The 16,611-nt window shown below is 50.0% G+C and overlaps 1 protein-coding gene across 2 annotated transcripts in view; it reads left to right on the forward strand.

Annotated features, from left to right (window-relative positions):
* The window catches only part of PREX1 (phosphatidylinositol-3,4,5-trisphosphate dependent Rac exchange factor 1), a 201,649-nt gene that overhangs the window by 80,364 nt on the left and 104,674 nt on the right, over positions 1-16,611 (forward strand). The window contains exons 2-4 of one of the 2 annotated variants that reach the window (XM_012537823.3): positions 1,220-1,291; positions 6,696-6,818; positions 15,937-16,041. In XM_012537823.3, the coding sequence (XP_012393277.1) occupies positions 1,220-1,291; positions 6,696-6,818; positions 15,937-16,041 (300 nt within the window). Of the gene's footprint in view, positions 1-1,219; positions 1,292-2,806; positions 2,843-6,695; positions 6,819-15,936; positions 16,042-16,611 lie in introns of those variants that run through there. The other variant, XM_049699089.1, reaches the window with a different exon arrangement.

A 16,611-nucleotide genomic window follows, 5' to 3' on the forward strand; every position in this document is an offset into this window, starting at 1 on the left:
AAAACAGATGGCTCTTTTGCCACCATTTAAAAGCTGGGAGACTTTGCTTTAAAAAAAAAATCCTAATTTCTGGTTTCTCTTGGGAAATAAAACAAAAACCCAAACCCGGAACGTCTGGTGATACTGGGCCTGCTGCCCTCCCACCTGGCCGCACTCGGCGGGGACGAGTAGCCACCCCGCTTCGACGCATGTGAGCTTGCCTGTTCCCCACAGTCCCTGCCAGGCCCCGCCTTTATCGTCTGTCACATCACAGAGGAGGGAAATGATTTCTCTGTTCCAAGACCTTGAAAAAAGTGGCAGAACGACTCCGGTCTGTCCATACAGTAGGATCCTGGGCAGCCATGAAAAGAGAATGAGGGTGCTCCCCATGTAATGATATGGAGAGATCTCTAAGTGGAAGAAGCAGGTGCAGTGCATCCTGTGTATGCTGCTATCCCTTGGTGTGTAAAAAGGGGAAAATAAGAATATATGTGTGTGTGTGTGTGTGTGTGTATGTATATACATAAATATATTTGTGTTTTTTCCCCCAGCTTTATCGAGATACAATTGACATGTAACACTGTGTAAGTTTAAGGTGTACAGCTTCCTTTAGTACATTTATATATTGCTAAATGATTACCACCATAGTGCAACTTTAAGTATATAATAGAGTATAATTAACCATAATCACTGTGCTGTACATTAGATCCCTAGAACTTATTCATCCAATAACTGGAACTTTGTACTCGTTGATCAACCTGTGTATGTTTATTTGGAATGATACACAAGCCCCTAGGAGCTGTGGTTCCCATGGGGTATGGGAAGGACTGGATGGATGGGGCCTGTGGTATAGGAGACGTTTCATAGTTTTGACTTTTTATATTTTTGATTTTTGAGCCATGTGGATGGTTATTATTTAGAAGTTAAGTTTTTAAGCAAGAGGGAAAAAAAGGAAAATGAATTGTAGTCTGAGAGGGTCCTGCAGGTGATGCAGCAGGTGTGAGTGCAGCTCATGAGGGCGGGGTTTGTGTTGGTCTCTGCAGAGCCTGGTGGAGTAGATACTCCGTAAACACATGTTGGCTGAAGGGCAGAGTAGGTTGTTGCTTATTTCCTGCCCACGTCCCTGGATTGTGGTGCCTCCCAGGGCCTAGTTGGCATTTGAACTGGTAACCCTTTTTTCGGGCCACCTCCGGGGGACTGGAGGCGTGGACGCTCACCTCTCCCTGCTTCTCTCCTCCAGGCATTCCTGCATCGCATCCGGCAGAACACGGCGGACTCGGTGGAGAAGGGCCTGACGGAGGAGAACGTCAAGGTGTGGACCCGGGGCTGGCCCCTTTCCCGACTGTCCCTGCTGCTGTGTGTGGAGCTGCCTGTTCCTCCCGGGTGATGCTCAGAGGGTGCCCGGGTCCACCCCGCGGGCAGCTGCCTTTGGCCTCCCAATGGCTTGCCCCCTGCAGCCCCTGGAGGGCTCTGGGTCCTGCAAGCAGACAGTGCTTGGGGGATGTGAGGAGGACTCAGCCTCAGGGCCCCACTCCCCACCTCGAGGCTTTCCCCTTGCTCAATGCAACCAGCCTGTCTTCCAGCCTCCTTATGCCAGGGACCCTGGCTTGGAGCCAGTGGAAAATCCCTTCCCAAGTGCCCCTGGGAGCCTGGCACCTCCATCTGCCCTCCTGGCAGCCCTGGCCCCTGCCCTGCACTGGGTGTTGAGTGTCGAGGCTGGGCGGATGAGGAATTGGGTCCAGGCTAAGTTTGGCTGTGGCTCTGGGGAGTTTTGGAAGGAAGTCAGTAGACCTTGTGTGTGCATGGTGGAGGCCCCAGCGGTCCCCAGGCCTGGCTTTCTAATGTGGCCTCACTCTCTGGGAAGCCACCTCCAGTCCTTGGGGCTCCAGGGTCCTGGTCCTCAGAGAGAGGGGAGACGGGGCAGGGTCGGGGTCAGAGGTGCCAGCATGTACAGCATATAAAGGGCTTGGTCAAGCAGGACATCCCCTTGTGTGTATCCTGGTTAATAAGGATACCTTGTACATTGACAATTCTGAGTCCAGTATTTTGGATAAGAAAGCTGAGGCTTAGAGATGTAAAGAGACCTACACAGGGCCAGTGCATGGCAGGTCCCTGGTAGGGCTGGGATCAAAGCTTTTCATTCATTCTTTGGGCAAATACTTACTGAGTACCTACTGTTTATTAGGTCTGTTTATTACAAACTATTTATTACAACTTAAAAACTATTATAATTAAAATTTATAATTTATTACAGTTTGAAAAAATTACCTTTTTTAGGAGGTATAATTCACACACAGTAAAGGGTACAATCTTAAGTGCAGGCTCCTCTGTGCCCCCCCAGTACATGCCCCCACCCCAAAGATAACCACTGACTTCTAGTGGTGTTAATTAGCTTTGCCTGTTCTTGCACTATATATAAAAATGAGCTCTTTCGTCATGCCCGGCATCTTTTGCTCACTGTTATGTCTCTGAGATTTGCCCATGTTGTTGTATGTAGCCGGAAGCCATTCCTTTTCATTGCTGTGTAGTATTCTGTAGTATGACTGTGCCGCGATTGACTCATTCATTCTCCCGTGGATGGATATGTGTGCAATTTCCAGTTTTTGGCTGTGATGACCGTTCTTGTCTATGTCTTTTGGGGGACACAGGCTCTAATTTCTTTGGGGTATACACTCAGGTGACAGATACTTATTTTGAAATTCTGTAGCCATTCCTTGAAGTAAGTATAACAATAGGATCTATCCTATGTGTCTTTAATGTAAGCAGATTTAACCATGTGAGCTGGACAGAAGAAGAGAGAGAAAAATAACCCAACAGTGTGGGTGATTCTTCCAGCCACTTCATGGGACAAGTGTCCCTCAGGGTGAGTTTGAGGAGGACGAAGAGGTACCCTGGCCTTCTGGGACTGCAGCTTTGACGAGTGGTCTCCTGCCCCTTGGCCTTCCCTGCTCCCTTTCAGGGCTCTCCCCCTGCAGACTGTCTGGTGCCTCCATAGGGTCCATGGAGTTGGTCTTCATTCCTTGGGACCTTGACTCAAATGTCACCTTCTCAGAGCGGTTGTCCCTGGCCTCCATGTTTATTGATTGATTGATTGATTGATTTTTAATCACATCTTTATTGGAGTATAATTGCTTTACAATGGTGTGTTAGTTTCTGCTTTACAAAAAAGTGAATCAGCTATACATGTACATATAATCCCATATCCCCTCCCTCTTGCGTCTCCCTCCCACCCTCCCTATCCCACCCCTCTAGGTGGTCACAAAGCACCGAGCTGATCTCCCTGTGCTATGCGGCTGCTTCCCACTAGCTATCTATTTTACATTTGGTAGTGTAGATATGGCAGTGCTACTCTCTCACTTCGTCCCAGCTTACCCTTCCCCTCCCCGTGTCCTCAAGTCCATTCTCTATGTCTGCGTCATTATTCCTGTCCTACCCCTAGGTTCATCAGAACCATTTTTTCCACATATATGTGTTAGCATACAGTATTTGTATTTCTCTTTCTGACCTACTTCACTCTGTATGACAGACTCTAGGTCCATCCACCTCACTACAAATAACTCAGTTTCATTTCTTTTTATGTCTGAGTAATATTCCATTGTATGTATGTGTCACAACTTCTTTATCCATTCATCTGTCGATGGACACTTAGGTTGTTTCCATGTCGTGGCTGTTGTAAATAGAGCTGCAGTGAACATTGTGGTACATGACTCTTTTTGAATTATGGTTTTCTCAGGGTATATGCCCAGTAGTGGGATTGCTGGGTCGTATGGTAGTTCTATTTTTAGTTTTTTAAGGAACCTCCGTACTGTTCTCTATAGTGGCTGTATCAGTTTGCATTCTCACCAACAGTGCAAGAGGGTTCCCTTTTCTCCACACCCTCTCCAGCATTTATTGTTTCTAGTTTTTTTTGATGATGGCCATTCTGACTGGTGTGAGATGATATCTCATTGTAGTTTTGATTTGCATTTCTCTAATGATTAATGATGTTGAGCATTCTTTCATGTGTTTGTTGGCAATCTGTACATCTTCTATGGAGAAATGTCTCTTTAGGTCTTCTGCCCATTTTTGGATTGGGTTGTTTGTTTTTTTGATATTGAGCTGCATGAGCTGCTTGTATATTTTGGAGATTAATCCTTTGTTGGTTGCTTCGTTTGCAAATATTTTCTCCCATTCTGAGGGTTGTCTTTTTGTCTTGTTTATGGTTTCCTTTGCTGTGCAAAAGCTTTTAAGTTTCATTAGGTCCCATTTGTTTATTTTTGTTTTTATTTCCATTTCTCTAGGAGGTGGGTCAGAAAGGATCTTGCTGTGCTTTATGTCATAGAGCGTTCTGCCTATGTTTTCCTCTAAGAGTTTGGTAGCGTCTGGCCTTACATTTTTGGCCTCCGTGTTTAAATGTCCAAATTCTTCCTCCTGCTCCACCCTGGGACTCCCTTCCTGTTTTATGTTTGTCTTTAGTGCTTCTTTTCACCTAAAAACTATAGTTATTTGTTGGTTGTCTGTTCCCTTCCAGTAGAATGTCACCTCCATGGAGGCAGGCACGTCGTTGTTCCCTGTTGTGTCCCCAGGGCCTGGCACACAGTAGGGGCTCAGTTAGTACTTGCTGAATGAATGAATGGTGAGAAACCCTAGAGGGAACCGTAGCCCTAGCGACACTGGTGACCCCTGGCTGCCAGCTGCTGTGGGTGGTGAGTGGGGGGTTGGGTGGGAGAGGGACTCTGTACCATATTTATTTTACTGTTTTGGTTTTTGAACCCTGTGAATGCCTTCTTCAAAATTGAATTTAAAATGCACCTGTTTAGGGAATTCCCTGGTGGTCCAGTAGTTAGGAATCGGCGTTTTCACTGCCAGGGCCTGGGTTTGATCCCTGGTTGGGGAACTGAGATTCTGCAAGCCACACCGTGTGGCCAAATTAAAAAGAAAAAATGCACCTATCTAAAAAAAAAAACAAAACAGAAAAAGTAATTCATGCAGTTCAAAGGGCCTTAAGTCAGTGAAAATCTCCCCTAGTTCTTCTTAGAGGCCCTGACGGTTAGCAGCTTGTGTTATTGTCCAGGGGGGTCTCTGCTTCTGCCAACATAGGAGTGGCCTTTGTGTGTGTTATTTTACACAAATGGACCCATATTGGAATCCCACGTGGCACCATGATTCCCCCCTCCCCCCGCAGTATAGATCAAGGATCATTCCAGGGCTCCAGATCCATGTCTACAGGCCTGCAGATTCTTTTCACAGGCTCAAAGTATTTCAGAATATGGCGTGTAGTTAAATATAGCCAATCCACTTTATTTAACTGTTTGGCGAGTCCCCATTAATGGATATTTGGCTTTTGTCTAATCTTTTACTAGTGCACATAAGGCTGCAGTATATGGTCTTGGCCATCCACCCAGTGCTCAACCTGGGTGCAACGAACAAGTTGGGCTGGACGAGTCTTTGCCATGGGGACCGTCCTGTGTATTACAGGATGTGTAGTGGCATCGCTGGCCCCTACCTGTGAGACACCGGTAGGATCCTTCTCCCCAGTTTGTGACAACTGAAAATGTCCCCAAACATTGGCAGGTGTCCCCTGGGAGGCAGAACTAGCCCTGGTTGGAAATGACTGGTCAAAAGGTTAAATTCTGAAACGTAGAATTGTGGGTCAGATTGTGCATTTCAAACTTCATAGGTTCCTGTGGGGAAACAGGCACTCATATATTGTTTGTTTAAATGGCACATTTGGAACATCCTTCCCTATTGTATTTTCTGCTATCAGGTCATTTTAATAGGTGCCTGGAAGTACCCTCGTCGTTTTAAAAAATCAGCATATGGCTGATTCACTTCGCTGTACGGCAGAAAGTAACACAACCTTGTAAAGCAATTATACTCCAATAAAAAAAAAATCAGTCCTATGGTTGGACATACCAGGTGTGTCTGGCCGTGATGAAGATTGTGATGGATGTCTTGGTATATACTCCTCTGCAGGCTGAGTGTGAAGTTCAGTTCCGCTGCTTCACCGGACCACGTGACCTTGGGAATGTTAATTCCCTTCTCTGAGCGTCCGTTCTTCATCTATGAATTGGGAATGATAATAGCTCCTGCCTCGTGGAGTTATAGTGAGGATTAGGTGCCATAAGTGCATATAAAGTTATTGGCACAGGATTAGGCATTAATCCTGTTTAGTAAACGTTGGCAGTACTTTTGTCAGTATCATGATTTCTGTTAGCTCCAGCGTATGAGACTGCCCGTTTTCCTACACCCTCCTCGCCTGCACCGGGGGGTTATGTAATTTTTTTTAAAGATTTATTTATTATTTATTTAATTTATTTTTGGCTGTGTCAGGTCCTGGTTGCGGCACGTGGGATCTCTGTTGAGGCATACAGGATCTTTTGTTGTGGTGCGTGGGCTTCTCTCTAGTTGTGGCGTGCAGGCTGGGCGGGTGGGCTCTGTAGCCGTGGCACGCGGGTTCCAGAGCACGTGGGCTCTGTAGTTTGCGGCACGCAGACTCTCTAGTAGAGGCGTGTGAGCTCAGTAGTTGTGGTGCGTGGGCTTAGTTGCCCTGCAGCATGTGGGATCGTAGTTCCCTGACCAGGGATCAAACCCACGTCCCCTGCATTGCAAGGTGGATTCTTCCCCACTGGACCACGAGGGAAGTCCCTATGTATTTTTTTTTTTTTTTATGCTTCATTTTGGTCTCCTCTACGCCTTGATTAATGTTCTCCTTGGGCCTCATTTTTCCCTCACAGATCCTGTTCTCAAACATTGAAGACATCCTGGAAGTTCATAAGGATTTCCTGGCTGCCTTGGAGTTTTGTTTACATCCGGAGCCGCAGTCTCAGCATGAACTTGGGAATGTTTTCTTAAAATTCGTGAGTACGATGCCCCAGCCCCTACCAGAGCCTGCAGCTTTTGGGAAGTGGGCTTCTCCCCCGGGTCCCCATTCCATCCACCCTTGGCTAGCTTCGTCTGCAGGTCTATCTGGGAGGGGGAGAGGCAGGTGGGCAGGTGGGTCCAGCCTCCACCCCCGGGAACAATGGAAAGAGGGTTGGACCCAGCAGACTGGGGCTCTTTTTAGTTGGCTCTCCCTCCCTTTAATGGTATGTAGAGTGTGGTCCCCTTTTCCTCAGAGCTCTTTGCTGGATGACTGCGTCCTGGGGCTCCTCCTGGCCTGGCCTGGCGGGGCCCCTCTGCTGCAGCATGACTAAGAGGGTGGACTCGGGTCAGACACACCTGCATTTGAGTCCCGGTCTGGCCACCCACTGGCCACCGAGGGTGTCTGACCCTTGGGTGCCCCCTTGGGCTGCTGGACAGGGAGACTGATCCTTGTTGTAATAGCCACTCTCTTCCCAAGTCACTTAGAATTGTGAGGGGACAGCTGGAGGGAGGGGGGCAGCCTAGCCCACAGGAGGCAACTGCTTTTCTCTACCTGTGCTGCGTGGGACCCTCCCCACTGGGAGGAAACCCGCACTGGCCTCACGGGCATGAGGCCTGGGCCAGATTCCAGTCCTCTCTGAGCCTCAGTTTCCTCCTCAGATGGAGCAGGAGGGATAATGGTGCCTCCTTGGGTTGATGGAAGGACTCAAAGAGGTAAAGCAAAAAAGTGTGTAGCCGAGAGCAGCAGTTCTCAACCAGGGGGTGATTTTGCCCCCAGGGGACATTTGGCCACATCTGGAGACATGTTTGGTTGTCACAGCTTGGGGAGGGGCCATGCTACTGGCTTCTAGTGCATGGAGGCCAGCGATGCTACCAAATAGCCCATAATGTGCAGGACGGTCCCCACAGCAGAGGATTATCCGACCTCAAGTGTCAGCGGTGCTGAGATGAGAGACCTTGGCCTGGAGCAAGCACTCGGTCCATGTCGGTGCTTACTTTCGTTGTCATTGTCATCGTTACTAACTCCCTTCTCCAGGGAATCACATCTGTATGGTCTGAGATTAGCATGGCAGAGCCGGGCTGCTCGTGGGCTGTGTCATCCTTGGCAAGTTGTTTTAACTTATCTGTGCCTCAGTGTCCTCACCTGTAAAATGGGTAAAAAACTAGACCTGACCCTTGATGTCCTTGAGGATCGAGTGAGCTAATGCAAGGAAGGAGAGGGCTCCGAACAGCTCCTGGCCCACAGTAAGTGCTCACTAAATGTTGGCTATTAGCTCTTCACGTGGCCACCATTCCTCAGCGTTTGAAATAGGATGAATGTGAGAGCAGACGGGTGAGATGGGCACTAATGGAGGGCGTGGTGCAGGGCAGGGATGTGATCTGCTTTGCATTTAAAGGGCTGCTGCTGGGGAAGTGGGGAGACCGGGAAGTGGGGAGACCAGGAAGAGGTCACTGCACGTCTGAGATGATGGTGCCCATCGGCCAGGGTGGTAGCCATGCATGTGGTGAGAGGGGCTGGTGGCAGTACTGGTTAAGGACACATCTTGTTTTTTTTTCTCTTCCCGAGCCGCGAGGCCGGCAGGATCTTAGTTTCCCAACCAAGGATTGAACCCAGGCCCTAGCAGTGAAAGCACCAAGTCCTAACCACTGGACCGCCAGGGAATTCCCCAGGACAAGTATCTTGAATAGGAAAACAGAAAAGATGGGAGGGACAGTCTTCCCTTTGGGTTCAGAGGAAGGAGTGAGCCCCTATTTCTCTGGAGCCAGGCTGCTTAGGTTCCATTCCCTGTTCCATCACTGAAAAGCTGAGTGACCTTGGGCAAGTCACTTCACCTCTCCAGGCCTCAGTCTCCAACTCTGTAAAATGGGAGTAATGACAGTACCTGCTGTATGGTGCTGTCATGAGGATGAAATGAGTTAATTCGAGTAAAGCAGTGAGATCTGGCCTGGCTCCAAGCTGGTGCTGCATGAGTGTCAGCAATGGATGTTATTCCAGCTGGGGCACCAAGGAAGGCTTTTGGGAGGTGGTGGCATAGTTGGGGATGCCTGTGACGTGATGACATCTGAGCCGAAAGTGGAAGAGTCCATACTTTAGACGAAGTGGGAAAGGGGTCCTCAGGGTGCATTTTCCAGCTTGCCAATAACTCCAGGCCCCATGTGTCCCCCGACTTCTCTGCCTGAGCCGCAGAGGTGTGGTAAGCAGGTTTAGCGTGCTGGCCAGTGAGGGTCTCCGGCTCCTGAGTCCCTACTTGGGCTAATTTGCTCAGAGATGCAGGGGACGGCTGGAGGAAGGAAGGTGGGGATTTTAGAGCCCAGGAGGCAGCCTCTTTTCCATACCCTCTCCTGCGCTGCCCGGAACCCTCCTCATGTGGCCTCATCAAACTGGACATCTGTGAGGGCAGTGCCTACCCTCAGAATCTGGATGTGCCGACGGTGGATGTTCAGGCCTTTGTGGGGAGTCAAAAAAACTTATTTAAAAGGGAAATTTGCATGATTATTGGATGTGGAAAATGAGTGTCTCTTGCTATTAAAAATAAATGCAGGGCTTCCCTGGTGGCGCAGTGGTTGAGAATCTGCCTGCCAATGCAGGGGACATGGGTTCAAGCCCTGGTCTGGGAAGATCCCACATGCCGCGGAGCAACTAGCCCCGTGAGCCACAATTACTGAGCCTGCGCGGTGTCTGGAGCCTGTGCTCTGCAGCAAGAGAGGCTGCAATAGTGAGAGGCCCGCGCACCGCGATGAGGAGTGGCCCCCACTTGCCACAACTAGAGAAAGCCCTCACACAGAAACGAAGACCCAACACAGCCATAAATAAATAAATAAATATTTAAAAAAAAAAATAAATGCAATAGAAACCAAGCTGTGTTACAGCATTCTGTCTAGAAACTCTTGCCCACCTGAGTCTCTGAGCCTGAGACCTGCGCTGGGTTTGATCAAAAGGAAGATGAACGGTGTCAGACTGGCTTTGGTGTCACAGCGCACCTTGCTGAGACCCTTCCTTGAGGTAATTGGAACAGCTGAAAAAGGAGTCAGCTTTCTCCACGTATGATTCCGTGTTTTTAATTTAAAGTCATCTTTTTCATTTAACGTTTGCAATCATCACCCCGCTCCCCCCAGGCTCATGGCAGACGGTGCTGAGTTCTTTTTAAAAGCGGCCACTGCTGTAGGTTGGTTTCCAGGAGATGGAGGCCTGCGTACAGGTGGCCTGTTGGAAGCAGCTGAAGAAGGTTGCACAGTCTCCACCTGGCCTGACCCAACCTGGGGTTGGGGGAGCTCTGGAGCTGGCGTGCCTCTTCCTTCAGGTCGCCTTGAATTGCCATGAGGTGGCGGGGCCTTTGCACCCCCATTGGACATGGGCTGTCCCGGGGAGTGGGTGGACAGCCTCAGGCCAGCCAGGCAGCTGTCTCAGGCTGAGGACGGTCCCTGGGGAGGGACTCACGGATAGGACACACTCACCACAGCATCCCCCGACAGCCCCAAAGGGAGGGGGCACCAGGGCCAGCCAGACAGCATCAGGGTTGTAAGGTGGTGACTGGGAACAGAGCTCTGTGGACAGGCTCTCCAGGAGAGGAAGGGGCACATCAGACCCTGTGAGGGGCCCTGGCTTACAGACCAGCCCACCGCTGCTGCCCAGCCAGTGGACAGTGGGGGACTCCCTCACACCCTCACCCCCAAACCCAACCACTAACTACTGAGGTGATTGCAAACTAGCACTCAGTGAACCTTCTCTTGGTGCTGGGTGCTGGTCTGAGTGCTTTACGTATATTAATTCATTACAACGTCACAACAACCTTTAACAGTGGGTGCTGTTATTATACCCACTCTACAGATGAGGAAACTGAGGCCCAGAGAGGGTAAGTCAGTGCGCAAGCTTACTCAGGCAGTGAGTGTTGGAGCCAGGATTTGAGCCAATGTCGTCTGACTCCTGGACTTGTGTTTCTCACCGTCTTACATGATAAAGTCCCTTTATATCATTATTAAGCACCTACCGTGCACCAGGCACTGTACTTGGCCCTGAGGATGGTGCCCTGAATAAGACAGATTTGCTTTTTGCTGCCATGAGGCTCCATGAGTAGGGTTAGTCGGTTGACAGAGGAGGTCGTTTCAGATGTGGACGTGGGTTTGTGAAGAATATAAAATGCAGATGTGAGGAGTGACTCTCCTTGAGGTTGTCTGAAGTTGGGAAGTCAGGGACAGGGTTGCTAGATTGAGCAAATAACAACACCCAGAATGGTGGGTGTTTGGATGAATTTGGATTTCAGGTAAGTGACCAATAATATTTTAGCATAAGTATGTCTCATACAATGTTTGGGACATACTTCTACTGAAACACGATTTGTTGTTTATCTGACGTGAGCACTCAGCTGAGTGTCTTGTGTTTTATCTGGCGATCCTGGTCAGGGAAGGCTTCTGTGAGGTGGTGACGTAGGGGATCTTGGAGAAGGATATTCCACATGGAGAGGAAGCCAGGGCAGGGGCCCTGGATGGAGCTGGAGCAGGCTTGGTCCACTGGAGGAAGGCAGGGAGGCCAGAGTGGTTGGAGCAGAGTCAGTGATGGGGCGAATCCAGGGATGTCACGGGGGGGCCCTGTCCTGCAGGGACTGCATTATGAGAGTTGGAGGGTTTAGCAAGAATTGGTGTGGTCTGTGTTAGGTTTTAGCCTCTTCACCCCACAGCTGTGTGGACAGGCGGAAGATAGCTTGCGGAAAGTGACCTGAATCTCATACTCTCCTCCCCACCAGAGAGGTCTACATGGCCAGCTCCTTCCCTTCTCCAAGTCTCAGTCTCTGTGGGTGTGAAATGAGTGGTTGGGAGCAGATGGTCTCCGTGGAGCTAGTGTCACCCCCTGGGTACTGTGGACGGCAGCCACCACTTCTGACAATCCTCGAGCTCTCTCTGGGGGCTAGAGCCTCTCCCCCAGCTGTCCCCAGCTGGCAGCTGTCCTCTTCTCCTCCTTCACAGCCCAAATCCATGGCCACACGCCCCCCACCCCCACGTCTGTGTGTACGCAATGGTTTGTCCATTTCCTCCAAGCCAAACAAGCAAAGCCCCACGGGGCGCCCCTAGGAGGAAATTGAACACTTGGCCTCTTAGCTGTCAAGGGTAGCATTTCCACATTTGCTGCATCTTCGGCCTGCGATGCAGCTGGGGTTGAGCTCAATGAAAGGAGATGGGAGTGATGAAACTCGGCATGGTTTTGAAGAGGGGTGTTGTCATTTACTAAACTTAACTTCTCCAAGTCTCAAGCCTTCTCCCCTGCCCTTTTCACAGGCCGAAGGAGAGGATGACATCGCACAGTGTGTCAGAGAAGGGGCTCAGGGAATGAGGAATGACAGACCTGTGGCGATCTTATGACTTATTCCCCTCTCCTGCATCCATGGCAGACATTGCTAGTCAATCACAGCATTCTCCATGGGGTTCCAGAATTCTTGTCACTAGCGTCTCAGACAGCAGCACTTATTGATTGGGGTTGGCGTGTGAGAATGAACAGATTTGGCTGTGCTTCTTGGTCCAACCCCTTCACGGTACAGATGGAGATGAACAGGGAGACGGTCATCACACCAGACTTGGGTCCATGTTTTTCATTTTCTTCCCCTCTTAGAGTGTGCATATATTAGGACTGTCTTCACTGCGAGGGACAAAAACAACTCAAATAGGCTTAAAAAAAAAGGACTTTATTGGCTCCTACAAATGAAATATTCAGGGTGTGTTGACATCAGGTATAGCTGGATCCAGGACCCCATATGATGTTTTCAAAACTTGGTTTTTCTTATCTCTAGGCTCTGCTTTCCTCTGTTTCGGCTTAATTCTTAGCGTGGTGGCAGAGGTGACCCTCAGCAGTTTCAGGGTGACAGTCAGCGAGCTTAGTAACAAAAGTTCAAAGAGAGCTTCTCTTCACAGCAGTTCCAACCTGAGTCCTTAAGGGCTCTCACTGGCCCAGTTTGGGTCGCATGTCCATTGCTGCCAGGACCGGGAGCTCTTTGATTGGTTTGGCCTGGGTCACACGCTCACGCATGGTGCCTGGGAGTGGAGTGGAGTCAGTGGGGTCAGAGTGTAGGAGGCAGATTCCCCAGGGGAAAAACTGGGGGCTGTGACCAGAACAAGGGGGAGTGGCTGCTGGGTGGGTGAAACAACACACGGGCCAGCGAAAAGCTGAGGCTGCCTTGCGGTGCACCAGGGCTGTCCGGAAGAAACGTGGGGCTGGTGTGAGGGTCTCGGGCACCACTCAATTCCTCCCTCTGCTCTCTTGCTTCATTCATCAAGTAGTCACGAGGCCTGCGCTCTGTCTGGGACTTCAGTCCCCACTGGCCATAGCCGTGACCTCATCAGTTTGCAAAGCCTGCCTCCATGGAGCTCATGGTCCAGGGGGTGGTTGTGGGGAGGTGGACAGTGCAAGAATGAGAAATCAAATATACCGGGAGGCGAGAGCCACCACAGTCCTCAAAATCTGCCTGGTGCCTTCCCTGGTGGCCTCCCCCAGACCTAAGAGTCCACTCAGCTCCCTTCCTCCTGACTCTGCCTGTCTCTTTTTTACCATTAAATCCTACCCATCCGGGCTTCCCTGGTGGCGCAGTGGTTGAGCATCCGCCTGCCAATGCAAGGGACACGGGTTCGTGCCCCGGTCCGGGAAGATCCTACATGCCACGGAGCGGCTGGGCCCGTGAGCCATGGCCGCTGAGCCTGCGCGTCCGGAGCCTGTGCTCTGCAACAGGAGAGGCCACAACAGTGAGAAGCCCGCGTACCGCAAACAAAACAAAACAAAACAACACAAAACCTACCCATCCACTGTCCCACCTGTCCTAGATGGATTCACCAACGGGATGATGAAATTGCTGAAATAGTAACCATGGTAATAACAGCAACATCGACAACACCGATAACAATAGCGGCTAATAGTTAAGGAGCCCTTACTATGCACTGTTTTACGCATTTACTGTGAATTCACCTGATAACCCTCACAGCGACCTTATGACGGGGAGGTCATGGCTGTCTATAATTTATAGGCACGAATGCAGAGGCTCTGAAACATTACGTGCCTTGCCCAAGGTCACAGAGCTGGCGAGCTGGGGAGTCGGGCTGTGAACCTGGGTGGTCTGGCTGTAGAACCTGGACTTGCGCTTGTGAGGCTGACGCTGATCGTAGCCGTGGGGGCTCCGGTGTCTTATCTTGGAGCTGTGCTAACAGCAGGGCCTCTAGGCTCTTGGCTGCAGAGCCAGACATCAGCGTGGGGTTTAAGAGAGGTTGGATCCTCCTTCTGCCACTTCGCTACGTGTGAGACCCTGGGCTCGTGACCTTTCATTGGTTTCCCACGTGAGAATGGGTTGAATACAGTGATGACCGTGTCAGGTTACTGTGAGGTGTGAGTGAGCCTACCCGCATGCATTCCAGGAGAGCAGAGGGTGGCGTGTCCTAACTGCTCAGTACATACTACGTGTTGGCCATCGGCTCTGGCTGTGGACACTTCGCTGCTCAGGGCATCTGCTCAGATGGTGTACACGGAGCCCCAGGGGGAGCTGGGCCGGGTTGGGGTGGCTTACTGATTCTGAAACCCATTCTCTCTCCTCGTTGGTTTCCTCTTTCCTGCAGCCACCCACCGGCAGGATGACTGGGGGCTTGTGCAGAAGCAAGACGAGCTGCTTACTTTGCAGACCCACCTTTTCCTTCCTTAGCTTCTTGGGGTCTCCTGGCCACCCCCCAGCCCAAGGTCAAGGCCCTTCAGCCACCTTCAGCCCTTCCTGTCCTGCAGCCTTCCCCAGGACATCCTTGTTTGGAGTTTGGTGGGTTGGAAGGAGGTGTTCTGTGAGCCTTTGGGAACCGAGTATGCTCAGTGGAGAGCTTCCTGCTAACTAAGACGGCTCCTGTCCCTTTCAGTCCCGGAAACCCTGACTGATGGTTACAGACCTGGTGACTCACAGGTGACCTCTAGGCTGGAAAGAGTCCAGCTTTGGGCTCCGGGGTATCTGGAGGTCAAGACAACTATCCCCCTGCCTCAGCACTGCCACTGCTGTGTGGCAGTGACCAGAGATCTACTTGTTCCCCCAAATTCCCGAGTCTTATTTAGACTCTTCTGGTTCATATATACAGGGCATTGCACCTAGTAGGTGTGTAGAGTTCATTCATTTAGTAAGTATTTATTGAGGGCCTACTGTGTGCCAGGCATTGTGCTAGGACCTGGGGACACCTCAGTGAACAAGAGGATGTGGTCACTGCCTTCAGGGAGCCGACTGCCAAGTGGGAAAAGACAGATGATGAACAAATAATCTGGATAATTCCAGATTGTGAGAATGCTATAAAGAAAATGAAGACGGGGGTGGGGGGATGATAGAGTACACCTGAGTGGCCACTTTAGCTAGGGTAGTCCAGGGGTCATTTGAGGAGGTGGCATTTGAGTTGAGACCCGAATGCTGGGGAGTAGCCAGGCTTTGGGCAAAAGTGTTCCAGGTAGAAAGAACAGCAAGAGCAAGGGCCCTGAGGTAGGAACAGCCTTGGCAAGTTCAAGGAGCAGATAGAAGGCTAGTGAGATGAGATCTGAGAAACTCAGGGTCACATTGTCTGGCCCTTGAAAGGTATAATAAAGTGTTGGATTTCATTCCTAGTGTAATAGAACACCACTGGAGGGTTTTAAGCAGTGGGGTGACACAATCTGACTTGTGTGTTGATTCTAAAACATTTATCGAGCACTTCTTGTATGCTGAAACCTCACCTATTAAATCATTTAATTTCAGTAACAATCCCATGAGTTAGGGACTATAATTAACTCCACCTTAACAGATGAGGAAACCAAGGTCAGGTAACTTGCCCAAGTTCACAGCTGGAAATGCACAGCCAGAGTTCAAGCCCAGGATGCCTGGCTTGAGTCTGTGTACTTGACCCTGGGCCCTGCTGCTTCCTGAGAGGTTACTGGGTGCAGAACTGGGGCAAGAGTGGAGGCTGAGAGGCCTGTAGTGAGTGGGAGCGACTTCATGTGAAATCCCGCCTGCTGGGTATGTCTCAGGGTCAGGGTGTGGGGTAGGCCTTTCCTCCCAGGCCTGCTGGCCCAGCTGTCCATACATCTCAGAGCGTCTGCCTTCCTGCCGTGACCTGTCTCCCACAGGCTCTGTCCTTGTCTTGCAGAAGGACAAGTTCTGCGTATATGAAGAATATTGCAGCAACCACGAGAAGGCCCTGCGTCTGCTTGTGGAGCTGAACAAGATCCCCACCGTGCGGGCCTTCCTTTTGGTGAGTTAACCATTGCCCTGCTTCTCCCTTCCTCTCTGCCTCAGCCTTGCAACTCCACACAGACCCATGGTACCTGATCCCTCCCTCAGCTAGGGCAGTCTGTGTACAGCAGGTATCGCAAACGTTTTCTGTAAAGGGCTAGATAGTGAATAATTTTTGCCTTTTCGCATCATACAGCCCTGTCATCACGACTCTACTCTGCTGCTGTAGCATGAAAACAGCCATAAGTAATATGTAAGAAATGAGCATGGCTGTATTCCAATAAAACTTTATTTATAAAAATAGGCATAGAGGGCTGGATTGGCTCTAGGGCCAAATTTGCCGATTCCTGTTTAAAGCAATGATCCTGATAAGACTGATAACAATAGTATTAATAATTGTATTCAATATTATTAGTATTATTTAATTATAAGCGAAAGAAAATCTGGTTAAAATTGGCTTAAGGAAAAAAAAAGATTTACTGGTTCACTTTCTTTGGAAAGACCTGAGAGAGCTTCAGGTACAGCAGAATCTGGGTGTTCCAGTGACATCATCAGGAGTGTGTCTCTTGGTTCTGCTTTTCTCACCTTG

Source organism: Orcinus orca, chromosome 16, assembly GCF_937001465.1.
Source record: "Orcinus orca chromosome 16, mOrcOrc1.1, whole genome shotgun sequence".
NCBI lineage: Eukaryota > Metazoa > Chordata > Mammalia > Artiodactyla > Delphinidae > Orcinus > Orcinus orca.